The sequence below is a fragment of the Coloeus monedula genome (assembly GCF_965178545.1).
Source record: "Coloeus monedula genome assembly, chromosome: 27".
NCBI lineage: Eukaryota > Metazoa > Chordata > Aves > Passeriformes > Corvidae > Coloeus > Coloeus monedula.
Genome location: NC_138807.1, coordinates 6165474 through 6181000, shown reverse-complemented (window position 1 = coordinate 6181000; position 15527 = coordinate 6165474). Strand labels below are relative to the sequence as shown.

The 15527-nt window shown below is 46.7% G+C and overlaps 1 protein-coding gene across 4 annotated transcripts in view; it reads right to left on the bottom strand.

Annotated features, from left to right (window-relative positions):
- Positions 1-824: 824 nt before the first annotated feature.
- Positions 825-15527, bottom strand: part of KDM4B (lysine demethylase 4B) — a 71004-nt gene continuing 56301 nt past the window's right edge. For 3 of the 4 annotated variants that reach the window (XM_082297972.1, XM_082297973.1, XM_082297974.1), the window contains 9 exons: positions 14214-14436; positions 11338-11414; positions 11093-11148; positions 10564-10672; positions 5492-5677; positions 4838-5002; positions 4012-4131; positions 3018-3110; positions 825-2325 (listed from right to left, as the gene is read on the bottom strand). In XM_082297972.1, the coding sequence (XP_082154098.1) occupies positions 2140-2325; positions 3018-3110; positions 4012-4131; positions 4838-5002; positions 5492-5677; positions 10564-10672; positions 11093-11148; positions 11338-11414; positions 14214-14436 (1215 nt within the window). In that variant the 3' untranslated portion in view covers positions 825-2139. Of the gene's footprint in view, positions 2326-3017; positions 3111-4011; positions 4132-4837; positions 5003-5491; positions 5678-10563; positions 10673-11092; positions 11149-11337; positions 11415-14213; positions 14437-15527 lie in introns of those variants that run through there. The other variant, XM_082297975.1, reaches the window with a different exon arrangement.

Here is a 15527-nt window from a genome sequence, read left to right as displayed (position 1 = left end):
TCTGTAGGAGGAACAACCAAGGCTCGGGAGAACCTTGCCAATTTTTTAAACTTTTATTAGTCTCAGTTTGGTTTTATTCGTGGAGACATCTACTGAAAATGTCAAAAACTCAGAAAAATAAAAAAAACCCACAAAACAAAAAAAAAAAAAAAACCAAACAAACAAACAAAAAAAAACCCCAGAACCTTGTTTGCAAGGTCTTACAACCGCGCACGCGCAGCCACACACAGACAGGACCCGTAGCAGAGGCAGGAGAAAGGACGGGAACTCCAACCCTCAAGGGAGAACAAAACCAAAGTAAAAAAAAAATTAAATTGCTTTATTCTATCTCCACTCTTTCACTAGGACAGTTTAATACCCATGGAGTCTCTTAAGATGCTAATCTACCATCTGCTAGCCCACAAATCCTTCCCACTTATTCCCTTAAAGATCCAGCCAGAGCGTTGCTTAAAAGCCTCTCCCCAGAACAAGAACCACCTTGCAAAGGGGCTTAAAAAATAATAATGAAAACAAGAATATTGTCTCTTTCCATCCAGTAATTTCAGGGAATTAAGTGGAAAAGATTGCAGTGCAGCATTCCAGGTTGCTCTGCTGGCCCGGCCGGGGCGCGGAGGGAGGGGAGGGTCTGGATGCCCTCTCCCCCTTCACCAGAACCTCCCCAGCTCTGCCACGGCCCCTTTGCAGCTCGGGACCAGCACTGCCTTGTTCTCTCCCTCTGAACTGATTGAGGTCCTCCAGAGAGTGGAAGACTTTCCAGTGACTTCAGCAGGGTTTGGATCAGGCTCCTTCCCAAGCACTGCTCCACATCAGCTCTTCGGCCGGAGGTGATTTCCAAGCGTCCAGGTGGGAGCTGCCCACTCAATGCTTCAGGGTTTGGGTTTGCCTTTAGTGCTCCTTCAATCCTCAGTGAGCTGAGTCCAATCAAAGGCAGGGCTTGCACTCCTCTTCCCCAGGAGTAACTCAAAGGCTCAGTCTTTACTCAAGGAAAAGATGTCACGACAATCAGATGTTTGGGGAATTTCTTCTTTAATAAGATAAAAGAAAAACATACAAACACCTCCCAAGCTTCTGTCATGGAATGATTCTCACACTGTAAAGAGCACAACTCAAAAAAAAAAATTAAAAAAATAAAAATACAAAGAAAAGAGAAAGGTTCCTAAGGGAGAAGTGCTGCCAGGGAGCCAGGGCAGCCCCTCAGAGCTTTCACCGCAGCGGGACGGGGGCGGCTCGTAAGGAACTAACACAAGCAGCAACAGAACACCTGCCAAACAAGGGTGGCACATTGGAACTCAAAGCCATGCTGATCTTGAACTAGAAAGCAACTGTGATGGCAAAGATGGGGAAGGAAGATGACAGGAACGACCCAAACCTGGCCATTTCTTCCTAAGTCCCTCCCTGGTGACGTGGCAGCGATGCCAACATCCCTCTCAGGGCTTTCAGAGAGCGAATGGTAAGAAACATCCCAGCTGTGAACATTTCTTCCCCCACCTTCCCCAGCTTACAAAGATAGTGTTTCTTTACAAAAGAAGAACCCAGAACATTCCAGGACATCTGCTCTTGCTCTCCCTCTCCCCGCTGTAACATCAGTCCTGATTCATTTGGGGGTGATGGGGGAGGATTTCATTTATTTTGTTTTAAAGCCATAATCTAGAAAAATGTTTTGTGGAAACTTTCATTTTCCTATTTTTGCTTGCTTTTTTTTTTTAATAATGCTCATTCATAGAAAACTTCACAAAGGTGACGTCTATGTACAGAAAACACGATTCCAAAGGCTGCTTCAGTAGTCAATGTAATAGCACCTTGAAAGACAAAAGTTTGACAGATTTGAAAAAGTCATTTTGTTAAATTTTAACCCTTTCCTCATAAAAAAAAGAACCAGTCACAAAGCTCCATCTGTAGAAACTCTTCCAAAGTCTCCGTGTGAAAAGCTGAAGGGTTTCCAAGCTCCCCAGCTCTTGGTCAGCAACTCCTGGCAAGGTCGAGGTAGCAGCCAGACAGGGATTTCCTGCAGTCCAAACCAAGAGATGAAAGAAATTCACAGCAGACTATTGCACAGGGCTGGTCTTCCATTCCACAGTTTTGTATTTATTTTTCCATGAACTCAAAAAGGGTTAATTGAATATTTTGAATGAATCCTGGTTAAAACATGTTGCTCGGAGTCCCAGGCTGGTACTGTGTCTGCAACAGGCTCTCCATAAAGGCCAAGTAATCCGGGGTTTGTCCATATTCTTCAGGATTTCTTGGATTCCCCAGCCGGGGACGCTTGGCTGCTCTCACTTCATCTCCCGAAAATACATCTTCCTGAGGGGCCCCAGTGCTGAGGGACTGCAGGAGACACAAAACAACCATGAGAGGCACAGCAGGAGAACAGGGACAGACCCGCGGGTCGTGCCTCGCGCCGGGGCAGCCGGGAACAACCCGGGCATTCTCCAGTCCCATCACTGGGTTAAATGAAATGGTTTGAAAGGGTAAAGCACCAGGTCTGAAAACACCCAGCAAGTCTGGAACCAAAAAAAGCTATGAAATAAATCCCTCATCTTTTCTAGGCTCAGTAATTCCACTGTATGCACTTAAAGACCGCCTGATCTTGTAGATTAAGAGATTTATAGGTAAGAGCTACACTCTAAATCTCCAGTTTGGTGAGAAAAGGGAGTTTGGTCCCACGGTGATAATCAGTTCTCCAGAAACCACTGAGCTGCAGTCCAGCTCAGCTCACATTTGGACAGGATGGCTCTCTATAACTGAATTCATATGGTGTAAAATGATCTGAACATAATCTTTTAACCAGAGAAAATAAAACTCTGAGCTGAACACGTGCAAGGGAAAATCATTTCTGTGCCTCTCAAGCATTCATGGCCAGGATTTCTTCTACTCTGTGTATTTTGGGAATGACAAGCAGTTTTACAGCCACAGAAATTGGAGGCTGCATTCACCTAATGTCTAAAAAATACATGAAGAAAATGGGAAGGGGCTCTGCAAGCTGCAGCTGGTTTATTGTTTGCTATTTTGGTACGCACCAGGCGAGACTTGACTCTCTTGGGAAGCTCTTCCTCCAAGGTATAAATATCCCCACGCTTTACCATTAGCTGAGAACCATCTTCAAACTCGACCTGCAGGGAGGCAGAAGATGAAATCAGAGGCAGCATTTGAACAGCCCATTCCCGGCCTGTGCCACACCTGGGCCCTCCAGGGAACACCCAGGAAGCATCAGGGGCCAGCTCCCACAGATGCAGCCCCTGGCACTGCACATCTCCAGGGTTGCTGTGGAATGAGCACTCCCAAGCTCTGGTGAGGATGCTGAACTCAAAAAGTGCTGCTTTCAGTGCTGGTCAGGCACCTCCGTCTTATCCAAGTGGATTCATTCAGTGCTCCATGGATCCCAAAATATCCGTGCTGCAGCTGGCCCAGCACCTCTGCTCCCCCCTCCCAGGCACAGCACTTCACATTTCTACTGATTTTTGATTCACATCCTGAAAAAAGCAGCTTTTCACTTATAACAAAAGCAGCCCTGCATTCAGGCCAACATGGTAATAAGAATTTCTTTCATCTTAAACAAAGCATTTTTACAGGTCACAAGGAAACAACTCCAGCTACTAAAGTACATTTGTATTTCAACCAGCAGAAATAGTCAGCCAGGTACAAAAAACTCCTCCCATGAAACCCTTTTTGCTAAGCACTGATTATATCATGAATTATGCATCAGATGTTCCAGGGATGTTTATTCATGGAAACGTGCACAGCAAAATGTTAAAACTATTAAAAGTTTTTAAGGGATTCTTATTTCCTTTGCTCAAGACTTTAATACACTTTTCTGGATAAAGCAGAAGGACACAGAGCAGAGTTTAATAGGGGTGTCAGGTTCAGGCTGGACAAACTCAGAGGGAATAAATCATCTGTGCTCTCAAATCCTCCTCCTGCTCTGCCCAGCTCCAGCAGCCCATCCCTGGTGCAGGCTCAGCTCTCCCACCCTGGAGCAGCTCCCCAGAGCTGAGATCCCTCTGCCACACTCACCTGGTAAATCTGACTGATCTGGGCTGCAATAAACTTGGCCTTGTAGATGATCCCATCTGTCCACTGCAGCTGCACCAGCTCCCCCTCCAGAGGGGGCCCCATCTGGATGCAGTCCCTGCTCTGAGGACAGAGAGAGAGGGGTCAGAGACACAACTCCACCAGAGCTCAGGAGCCAGAGGTGTGCTAAAATCACAGAACATTATAATGAGCTATAAGATAAGTTTCTGCACTTGTGATTAATTGTGGGCATCTCAAACAAAACCAGCCTGAGAGACCAGAATCAACACTGGCAGCTCCTTCTGCTGACAGCACCCAGTTCATGGACATTTCTCATTACAAATCCCAAAACATCACATCTCCTGTATCTCAAAAACAAGCAGGGCAATGCAGTGAATCAGTGGCACAATCAGGAAGGCAATGCATGAGCTGACAAATCAGCCCTTCTAGACATTCCCTCTATTAAGTGAATTCCCTGTTTTGAACCAGAAGTGCTTACGGACAATCTGCTTCCCCCCATGAATCACACTTGTCAGTTGAAAAGTAAGATTATTCAACCACAAAACAAATAGGATGAAACCTAGAACAAACACTGCTTTCTGTGAAGTCATCTGCATTCAGCAAGATCACATCTTTGTAGAGCAACCAAAAAATAAATGAGATAATGTCAGAAACAAGACCTGTCATGAAGAGCAGTGTGAGATTTTCTAGGCAAGCAGCAACTTAAAAATTAAAATGAAAAAGTTAAGTTTTGCTTCGCTGTTCCACCCCAAGGCACAGATAACAGTTTGCACTCGGTGATGCAGGAGTGGCCCCAGAGCTGCCTTACAATGATGCTCTCGGGGTAAACGTTGTCACTGTAGGAGCCATCGTCGAAGTTCACTTCGTAGAAGGTCTGGGTGGTGGTGCCGATGACCCTGCAGCGATAGTAGAGCCCGTTCCTGTTCTTGGTGATCACTGTCTGCCCCAGGGCCACCTCCCTCCGGAACGGGACCTGTGCGGGACACAGCAGGGAATCAGCTGCAAGCCACACCCGGAAAAGCTGTGTCAAAAATCCCATGGGATCATGGAATGGTCTGGGTGGGAAATCCCATCCAGTCCCACCCCTGCCATGGCAGGGACACCTCCCACTGTCCCAGGCTGCTCCAAACCCCAGTGTCCAACCCGGCCTTGGACACGGCCAGGGATCCAGGGGCAGCCACAGCTGCTCTGGGCACCCTGTGCCAGTGTTTTACCCCCTTCACAGCCAGGAATTCCTTCTCAATATCCCATCTAAACCAGGTCTCTTGCAGATTAAAGCCATCCCCAATAATGGCTTCCTGGACAATCATTCTGCATTAAAAGCACATAATCTTTTTGAGCCAACACAGGCAGGGAGAAACTATTTTAATAAACCCCAGAAACAAACCAATGCAACAAAACCCCCAAAAAATCCCCAATCCCGCACCCCAGCACAGAAGCCCAGGCCCAGCCCCAAGCCTACGTTCTGGTTTGCTGCTTTGTGCTTGAAGCAGGTGATGGACACGACGTAGGGCCAGTCGTCGGGCTCCATGGGCACCCCGGCCGCGTGCGCGCACGTCACGTGGAAGGACGTGGAGCAGTGCTCGTAGGAGCACTGGATGCAGGCCCCCGACACCTTCTTCATCCGCTTCCGGCAGTACACACACCTCTGCAAGGGAACACAGCTGGGGCTCAGACACATCTCTGGGAAGGAGCAGAGCCTGGAGTTGTGCAGAGACACCGTCGCCCACGGGACGTGGCACCGCACCTGGCACGGCGCAGAGCCCGTGGCTGCAGCACCCAGGCCCAGCAGGCACAGCCAGAAGTGACCTTCTCTGCCAAGGGCTCGGGCCCACATGGCCACGAGTGTCTGCGTGCACTCACTTGGGATCTCTGCAAGGCAAGAAACTCCAGCAGATACTGTCCTTCCCTACCTCACCATTCCCGTGGCCATGCCAGCACCTCCCAGTCACTCAGCCCTGCAGAGCCACGCTGGGCAGGGACAGACTGGACTCCAGTTTGGACTGGGCTCACTGGAGGGCTGAGGGAACTGGAACCAGGCAAACACCCACCAGTGGTACCAGAGAACTGCTGCACCTGCACCCTCATCCCCCTCAGATACAGCAGTGCATCTACGTTACACTAATTCCAACAGCAGCTGCATCCTCAGATGCAGCGCTGGAAAACAACATTTCCATTTTTTTGAAAGAAAAGAACACAGTAACTGGGCAGCAATTTGCTCTGTTCTATTTAATGGGACATTGTATCGATTAGATCTCATAGAATATAAAATCATATAATGGAACAAAAATACTGTGGGTTTATTTTAGATGCATAAGCATATCAACCATAAATATTTTATTGGCATCCACGTCAGATGAGCCACTGTAGATAATTCAGTCAGTTTTGCAAACAAAAGAAATAAAAACATTGTACCAAAACACCAGAATTACAGGGGGGAAAAGGTCTGAAATCTTGGAGACATTTTCACACTCATTTTCTGCAAAGCAGAGCCAGTTATTAGGTAATCAGTGTAAGACATGTGACTGCTTTAAAAAGAAATTGCATTTTCTCAAAGCTAAAAATCCTAAGCCTGATGGCACTGACAGTGAGCAGGAGCTGTAGAGGGAACAAGAGAGATTTCCTCACTCCCTATTACAGCACCAGTTCTTGTTTCCAGCCCCTCAGAAATACAAAAAAGAAGATTTTGGGAATCCCAGTCTAAGAAATGGATGCTCGCATGATGTTTCCAGGGATCCATTTGGAAACACCGCTCAGTTTTTAACATTTCCAGTCTAAGGAATCTGTCACTGATCAGCAAATCCCAGAACAGTGTGGGCTGGAAGGACCTTAAAACTCACTCCATTCACCCCCTGCCATGGCAGGGACACCTTCCACTGTCCCAGGGTGCTCCAAGCCCCGTCCAACCTGGCCTTGGACACTTCCAGGGATCCAGGGGCAGCTTCTTTACCTTATCTGAGGCTGGGACAAGGCAAATCAGGGCAAAATTAATATCACACACAAGACAAATGTGCCTTTCACTGGTTAAAATGAACAGAAGCTGCCCCTGACCATGGCATGCGGTGGAACCCCAAAACCTTCAAGGTCCCATCCAACCCAAACCATTCTGGGATTCCTTCTCCAGGAGCACTGCTCTTCCTTGAAAGCAAAAGATGGCAAAGAAAAGGAGATTTTTGTTCTTCCTTATTCCTGTGCAACACCCCCCTCCCTGCCTGGGCTGTGCCCCACATTCACATGACATAAGTCCCATTCCTTCCTATGAATTAACTGAAGGCAGTTTGTTTACACCAAAGATTAATTTGGCCTTTTTACACAAACGAACAAAAGCCAGGAAATTCAAAGCCAGAGCCTGAGTGCTGCCAGAACGTGGGTTTAGCCTTTAATAAGCTGAGCCTTTATCGCTCTGCAAACCATGTTCCAGAGGCAGATAAGCACCAGGAAAGTGCACAGCAGGACTGAGGGGAGTCAATAGCACAGATCCCATTATTAACCTGTCGATATCCCCTTGTCCCAGCAGCAGGGACAGCTGCTGACACCCAGGGGCCTCAGGGAGCATTAACCCCCCCAGGGCAGGGATCTGCCCTTCCTGATGCAAACAGGGCTCTGCCAAGCCAGGAATAGCACACACCCATTGCCACCCTGTGCCCACACAAACTCCCTGTGACAGGCACAAGAGCTGCACCAACGGGATATTCAGAGTAAATCTGATCAAAAGATAAATGTGAGTGACAGTGACCCTGAAGTGTAAGGAGTGCTGGAGATGGAGGAAGTGACAATTCTTAGCTGTGAGGGTGGGCAGGCCCTGGCACAGGGTGCCCAGAGCAGCTGGGGCTGCCCCTGGATCCCTGGCAGTGCCCAAGGCCAGGTTGGACATTGGGGCTTGGAGCAGCCTGGGACAGTGGAAGGTGTCCCTGCCATGGCAGGAGTGGCACTGGATGGGATTCAAGGCCCCTCCCAACCCAAACCAGTCTGGGATTGTATGAAAATGCAGACCTGGAAGTGTGGGAGATGGGATGGACAGAAACACCAGTGCCAAGTGCTGTGGGAAAGCAGCACATGGAGATTTAAAGGCATTTTCTGTGGGAGGGAAAAGAGTCTAAAGCACAGGAGAGAAATCTTCGGAATAAATGCACACCAGAGTCAGGTCACAGCTGAGAGTAAGAAATGGGCTGTCTCCTGCATGATGAACACTGCAATTCATTTACTCCACTGAGGAATGACAGCTAATTATTCCAAATTTCCACGTCATAAATAATTTACGTGCACAGGCCTGTAATGTGCCATCAATCCAGGAGCAGGAAACTGCATTCCTGAAAATGGTGCCATACCCACAAATGGACTGAAAAGTCTGTGCTTACACAGGGAGATCTGGCACATGCTTAGAGAACAGGATACACCTTTCACCAGATCACTGCAACTCCTTGGTACCTCAGCCCTCATCACAGGAACTTAAAATAATACAAACATATTAAAAAATCAAATAATAATCATGGCTAACCCCTACCCCCTCTCTCCTCCACTACCCTCATCCATTCACATCAGCTGTCCTCACCCTTCACAACATTCCTGCTCTCCTTTTCCATCTTTTTTAGCAACAAAGGTCATCTCCCCAGTTTTATCAAGTACTGCACCAAGTCCATCATTGCCAAAGTCAGGAGCTCCAATGCCATCACCTTTTAGTCACCCTCAGTTTATCTTCCTAAATGCAGCTGCTAAACTGCAAAGCACAGACACCCCCCCAGCCCCACTGACTCCTCACGTGCTCCAGGAATTACCTGCAAAGTCCTTTGAAGAATCCTAAAACTCCCTATGATGGCTCATGAGTCTCTCCACACAATCTTATCCAATTTTAACTCCCTTTGTACCTCACACCCCACACCACAGCTGCTGCTGGAAGCACCACTGCCTCTGGATTCTGCCATCCAAATTAATTGTTTAATCCTTACTTAATTCATAACTCTAAAACTTTCCAAGTGAAGGGCTTAAAGCCAGGCTTTGACATTTGAGCTACAAGCCAGGCTCTGGCTAACAGCAGCATAAGGAATATGTGCCTGTAAATTCCAACACTGGACTGTGTAAGTCAAGGCACTTCATACAAAAAATCTCACATTCCCTGAGACAGGAAGAAAACATGAGGTGCAAATGGAATACAACAGAAGAAATCAAACAAAATTTCCTTCCAGAGCTCCAGGAGCATTTGGACAATGCTCTCGGGGTGGGATTGTTGGGGTGTTTGTGCAGGGCCAGGAGTTGGACTCACGGTCTTTGGGGTCCCTTCCAACTCAGGATATTCTGTGATTCTATGAAACTTTGCAGTTTTAATTGAGGAATGAAGGAGAAATGGGCACAGTGGGTCCATGCAGAGGCTCTGGATGACACAGCTACATTTTGGAGCAGAACGAAGCAGCAGAGTCTGACACACACTGATACTGCCCTGGCTCTGCAGGACTGCCAGGCAGCCAAGGAAGAGTTAAAGAATTAAGTCATGTTTCCTTGTGAGGCTCCATTAAGCAATACAAGTGAATCTTGTGTAAAAGGATTTTAAGTTCAGCGTTACAAGTGCTGGTAATGAAGAGGATGCACGTTGGAAGTGTCAGCTGATCCATAAAGAGCCACCGCTGCAAGATTTATCACCCTGGCATCGCGCTGCCCCATCACTCCTGCTGAATAATGAATGCTTTTTACATTCACATTTGTGTACAAAACCCATTTGCACCACGGAGAAATAACTCTGGAAGCAGGGATAGGTTCTTCCTAATCTCTCACCCAGGCTCCCTGCACTAAGTAGCAGCTCTGTTAACGAATCCATCAGCGCTAACCCATCTATCACTGCTCCAGCACCTTCCCCATCCCACACTGTGTCACCCAGCTGACTTCTGTACCAAAAAAAGCAGCAAAAGCACAATTTATTTTGCAATAACACACTGTAGTGATGGAGCATTAACTAACATTAAGATAAATTGCTCTGAGCTAATGAATCGTCCATTACTAATCCCTCGGATGAGGCCACACAGCTAAATAACAACGTGGAGCTGGGCTTGTATTAAAATCCTTGCAGTCATGCCTTGCAGTCAGGGTCACAGAAATGTTTATTCATTTCTACAAGAGCTTTCTTGATAGAAAAAGAGAAATGTTGTGAAGAAAGATGAATTAGAGATGAACAAGTCAGCAATGTATGAGCTTCTCTCTATCACCATGTACCTTGGCACTCTCACTGTGCCATACTTGGAGTAAACGAAGCTCTCAGGCAGTTTACACCTGATTGCAGGTGGGAAGGAGTCCCAGGCTCTGCCCAGGCTACAGCACACTCCCAGAGAGTAAAGGCAGCTCTGGAAATCAGAGCTGTTTGTGTGTCAAAGCACTGGCAGTGCTTGGCAGACACAAACGATGCAGCTTCCCAGAGCTCTTGTTTGGAAGTGAGAGCGAGATCACCTTTAATCTCCTTACGAACCCATACAATGTTTTTCTGTCTAGTAACAGCTTTACCCTTTGGCTCTTGTTCCCAAACATTCTCCCCAGGTAAAAGACACCCACCAGTTTCCACCTCTGCTCTGGGATGGCGCTGATGTCCACAGGATGACGCTCTATGACATTGAGGAAACGCGCCTCGGGGACAGCAATAGCGCAGATTACATGGACCCACCTGGGGAGCAAAGTGAAGACACAGATCAGGGCCTGCCATTATTTGAATGAAATGCTCAGGAGGGCAGTTAACATTTCCCTGCCTCCCTCAGCATCGAGGCACATTTCCAGGGGCTGGCAGCCTTGGCAACGTTCCCAACTGACTGTTAATCAGGGTGGCACAAGGTAAATGTCTCTGGAACAACAGAGATCAACCTTCTTTTGCACTCGATTTTGCACGATACTAAACATTCTCTGAGAAACAACCACATTCAGCAAGTGTTCAGAAGCTCTGCTGTTGAGCAGCCTGGTGCAGTGTAGGGCAGCAAAGTCACTCAGGCTCATCCTGCCAAGTCAGCGAGGAGCAGTTCCCTCCAAAACCCCAAAACTTGCTGCTACACTGATCATTAAGACCAAAAATACACTCAAAGCCAGCACTCACCGGCCATCGGTGGTCATCTGGAGAGCTCCTCCCCTGAGATTGCACAGGCAGCATTCCTGTGGGAACACAACTCCTTCAGAACAGGACCCGAAAGCTCTGCCAGGCTGTTTATCCTCCCCAGAAAATGACTGCACCCCACCTGGGATGTCAAAGGCAGCCTGAACCCTCCCACCACTCATCTCTGTGGAAGCAGCTGAGTGATCCCAGCAGTATCCAGTGGGAACTGAGCTGCCTCCAGCCCTTACCGCTGCCCACGCGCCGGCTGAGCACCGCGAGCACGACCAGCTCTCGTTCACCAGGTCTGGGCGTATCCCGTAACAGCCTGGAAGAAACAGAGTCACAGCCTTGTTACAGCAGAGGTTTGCCAACATTTCTTAGTACTGACTTGCTGACTTTTCAGTTCAGAAACATCTTTGAGAGTATTTGAGGAACTGTATTCAACAGGCTTGGATAAAAGTCATAAAGGGGCGCAGAATTTGGGACCAGCAGGTCTAAAACCAAACAAACCAAAACCCCACAAACAGGTAAGCCTCACATTTATTTTTCACTTTTCTAAGGACTACAATAGCAAGACTTTGTTTCTTTAGGCAGGAACTGGGCTCCAAGGTGATGCCACCATTGCTGGAGTGCACTCACACATCAAAACAGGTAAGGGCACTGAATTTTGGCAAGGTTGAAGCAGTTACCTTTGCTGTGTGGTGTCACAAGGAAGAAGTCTAGTAATACTGCAAGGAAATTAAATACCTGCATTCCACATGGTTATCAGTATTTAATTTATGGTTATAGGAAGTGTTAAAAACATCTCATTTTACAGAGCATCAATTACTGTAACATGCAAGCACCAAATCCTCCTACAGCAACACCAAAATAGTAAAGCGGTATTATGCCCATTACAAAGACAAGGAAATAAGAACAAAAAAGTCCTTACAATTCTATAAAAGGCACTGAGGTTTGTCACTGAAAACAATGGGGAAAAGACACAGAAATAGTTTTGGAAAAGTAGATCTATGTGATTCCTGCAAGCTTGTAAAGTGAGTGGAAAATTAAAGATAAGCATCTCAACTGACACACAGCTCATTCCATCCAGCCTCTATCCTTCCTAACAAAATCCCATCCAGCCTTCACCTATCCTAACAAACTGAACAGAAAATTTCAGCTGGGAACAACAATCTCAGATTACTGAATCAAACTTAAAAGAAGACATTCAGAAAGCACTGGGATTGCCACCACAGCCTGATTTATAAATATCATCCACTTAACCAGATAAACAGCATGTCAAAAAAAGTCAATACTATGGATCTGCAGCTGCTCTCCACATCTGAGGTCTCTTTTCATCATATGGCAAATCAGGGAAGCAGATTCCACCCAGGCCTAGAACAGGGACAAGGGTGTTCAGTCCAAAACTGAGCTGAGGGAGAGCCAGACCCTGAGCATGGCCTCACACTGCACCAGGGGAGGTTCAGACTGAAAATCAGGAGAATTTTCTTCATGGAAAGGATTGTAAAGCATTGGAACAGCCTGCCCAGAGCAGTGGTGGAATCACCAACCCTGGAAGTGTTCGAACAATACATGGACATGGCACCTGGGGACATGGTTAGTGGTGAGCAGGGTGGTGGTGCTGGGCTGATGTTTGGACTTGATGGTCTTAGAGGTCTTTTCCAACCTCAATGATTCTGTGATTCTTCGAGGGCAGAACAGTGCCATTTACTGAACCCCAGGCTGCCCCATAAGGATAATCCAAGCAGACCAAGAAAAATATGCTCTTTTTATGGATTTTGTCAGTGCCTCAGAAGCCCAGAAACCTTCACAAACCTTCCCCTCTCTGTAGGGCTTGGCTGCTGGAACCTGGCACAGTTTGAGAGGGCACTTCCCAAGAACACACAGGCTGCCAGCTGGTTTTACAGGCAGCCAAAATACACCTCACCACTGCAATTCTGCAATAAAGGCAAATGGATTCTCTGCAGCAAAGTCAAAGGGATGTCACAGAGCACAAGGAAACAACCAGGCACTAGAGCCTCCATCAGATTTAACACCTGTCCTGTCCTATCCTCAAGGGGAGAGCACAGCCAAAATATAAAACTGAGTTTCTCTAAAAAAAAAAAGACGGATTTCAGATCTGAGCCTGCAGATTAACATCATCTTGCCCACATCCCTCTGTCCTTAAATAGAATTTGGCCACAGAAACCATTCTGATAGACTGGACTGTGGACAAGATGCAGCATCCCTGAATTGTCAAGGAAGGATGAAATCTTTCTCCTCACACCCACTCTGCATCCCACGGCCTTATTAGCCAGAAATGACCATAATCAGGGATTCAGCACAGAAACAAACGTTGCCTTCCAGTTCCCCAGCCCTGCTGAGCTGCACAGGGACCTGCAGACTCCAAAATTGCAACAACAAAAGTAATTCCAGCTGATGCAAGTCAAATAAGATTCCCCATCTGTCAAGATCAAACAGCTGAACAGTAATTCGTCACAAATGTTAACTGGATGCTGTACAATCTCCACTGAAGGTACACTCTACCAGGATTAATCAGATCTTCTTTTAGACATAACTATCAGGGAAGCAAACAGACATATGTTCCCTTCTGTAATCAAGTGCCATTACTACAAACACTATCACAGACACTAATAAAATATATCTCAAACTACTCCATAATCTCTGCTGCATGCAGGAACAATACAGCCTCCCCCAGCAGACCAATACTGGAACGAAGTAAGTGAGAGAAAAGAGTGCAATAAAGCCTTTGAGTTCTGCCTTATTACAAAAAATGAAAGGTATCAAAAGAAAGAATCTTTTCTGTGAGACAGAGAAGAATCAGCCAACAAAATAAGCAGTAAAAAGAATATTGCTGTGTATTTTTAAGATCAGTGACTGCCAAGATGGACTTGATGGCTTTGAGAGAAAGGTTCCCTGCCCATGGCAGGGGATGGGGACTGGATGAGCTTTAAGGTCCTTCCAACCCAAACCTCTCTGGGATTCCATGACATACTTGTGCCGAGGAAGATAAAAATGGGAGTGACAGGATGCAAACCTGCCAAGAAGGAATTCAAATGCAGCAACACACAAACTCCTGAGTTTCTCAGGACCCAAAGGCTTTGGGGAAGGGGGAATCACTCACTAGCATGAACCTGCAGGCAGCATTTGGCACAGGATATCAAGGGACTGGTTCCATCTTCTCCAATGTAGGAATTTGAAGGGAGGGGCTCGGTGTTTTCTCCACTTGAGGTAAAGCACATCTCTGGGATCAGGGGCTTGGTCTTCTGCCCACACTTGGAAAGGTGCACGAAGGAGGACGGCTCCCCTGCGGAGACTGGGGCAGCTTCCTTACCCACCTGTGAGGACTTGAGAGGAAACCCCATCAATGGAACCACCCCTTCCTGGCCACCATTTTCACTTTCCACTCTGAGCATTCCCCTTGCAAAAACGTCACCCAACATTTGACACCAGGCAGCCAAAAAACAACCTAAAATCCCAGTTCCCACCCCTGCCTTGCTTCTCCCCCTCTTCCTCAGGCATCAGCTGGGATCTGTAATTTGTTGTGAAAGCTCAAAGAAGCATTAGAATAATGAGCAGCTTTTCCTGTTTTTCTTCTGCAAAAATCTAAATTCCTAAATTGCAGCTGAAAACACCAAGGCAAAATAAAAAGGAAAATATTACTAAAAGCAAGACTTTCCCTCCCTCTCCCCCATTCCTTTGGCATCCTTCCCTACTTTCCTGCAAGAATTTCTCCTGAAGGACATTTCAAGGTTTCTGGCAGCAGACAGAGTTAAAAGCAATGGATAAAACCAGCTCAGCTGCACTCAGCTTTCCTCACAACAGCCAGCAATCAGAACAGATATTTTATTTTCAGTTTGTATAATAAATCAAGAAATTTTATTGAAGGGGGAGGTGAGTTCTGCTTTCCTCAGGAAAAGCTTCCAACACATCTACAAGTATCTAAGGCACGAATTCCTGGTGGGCACACAAAGCCAGATTTGGCTTTATGTGAGAACAAATCAATGCACAACTGCACAAATAACTAATTCATCTGATGAATTTTGCCTTTCTGCTTGTAACATCTCCCAAAGCATATTGGTAGTTTCCAAAAAAAGATGATGGATGTGCTTACTCAGTAAATTTTTATTTTGTGGCTTGTTTGCATAAATTCAGCAACTCAGGCCCATAAGGCAACAGGAGCCTGGTGTGACTTTTCTCTGCATGGAACAGTGTTTGCAAAGCTCTTTAAGTGTGATTTCAAAATGAACACTAAGAAAGCCAGAGAAACCAGGAAAGATAACAAAAAAGGCTCCAATCACTGCCAAATCCAAACACATTCCTTTGGTGTGCAAATTTGTATGGGTTTGCCTCTATCAGAAATGTCTGCATCCTGATTTAGCCATCTGAGCAGTGTCAGAGATATTAGGGAAAATCTCTTCAGGGAAGGTGTGGTCAG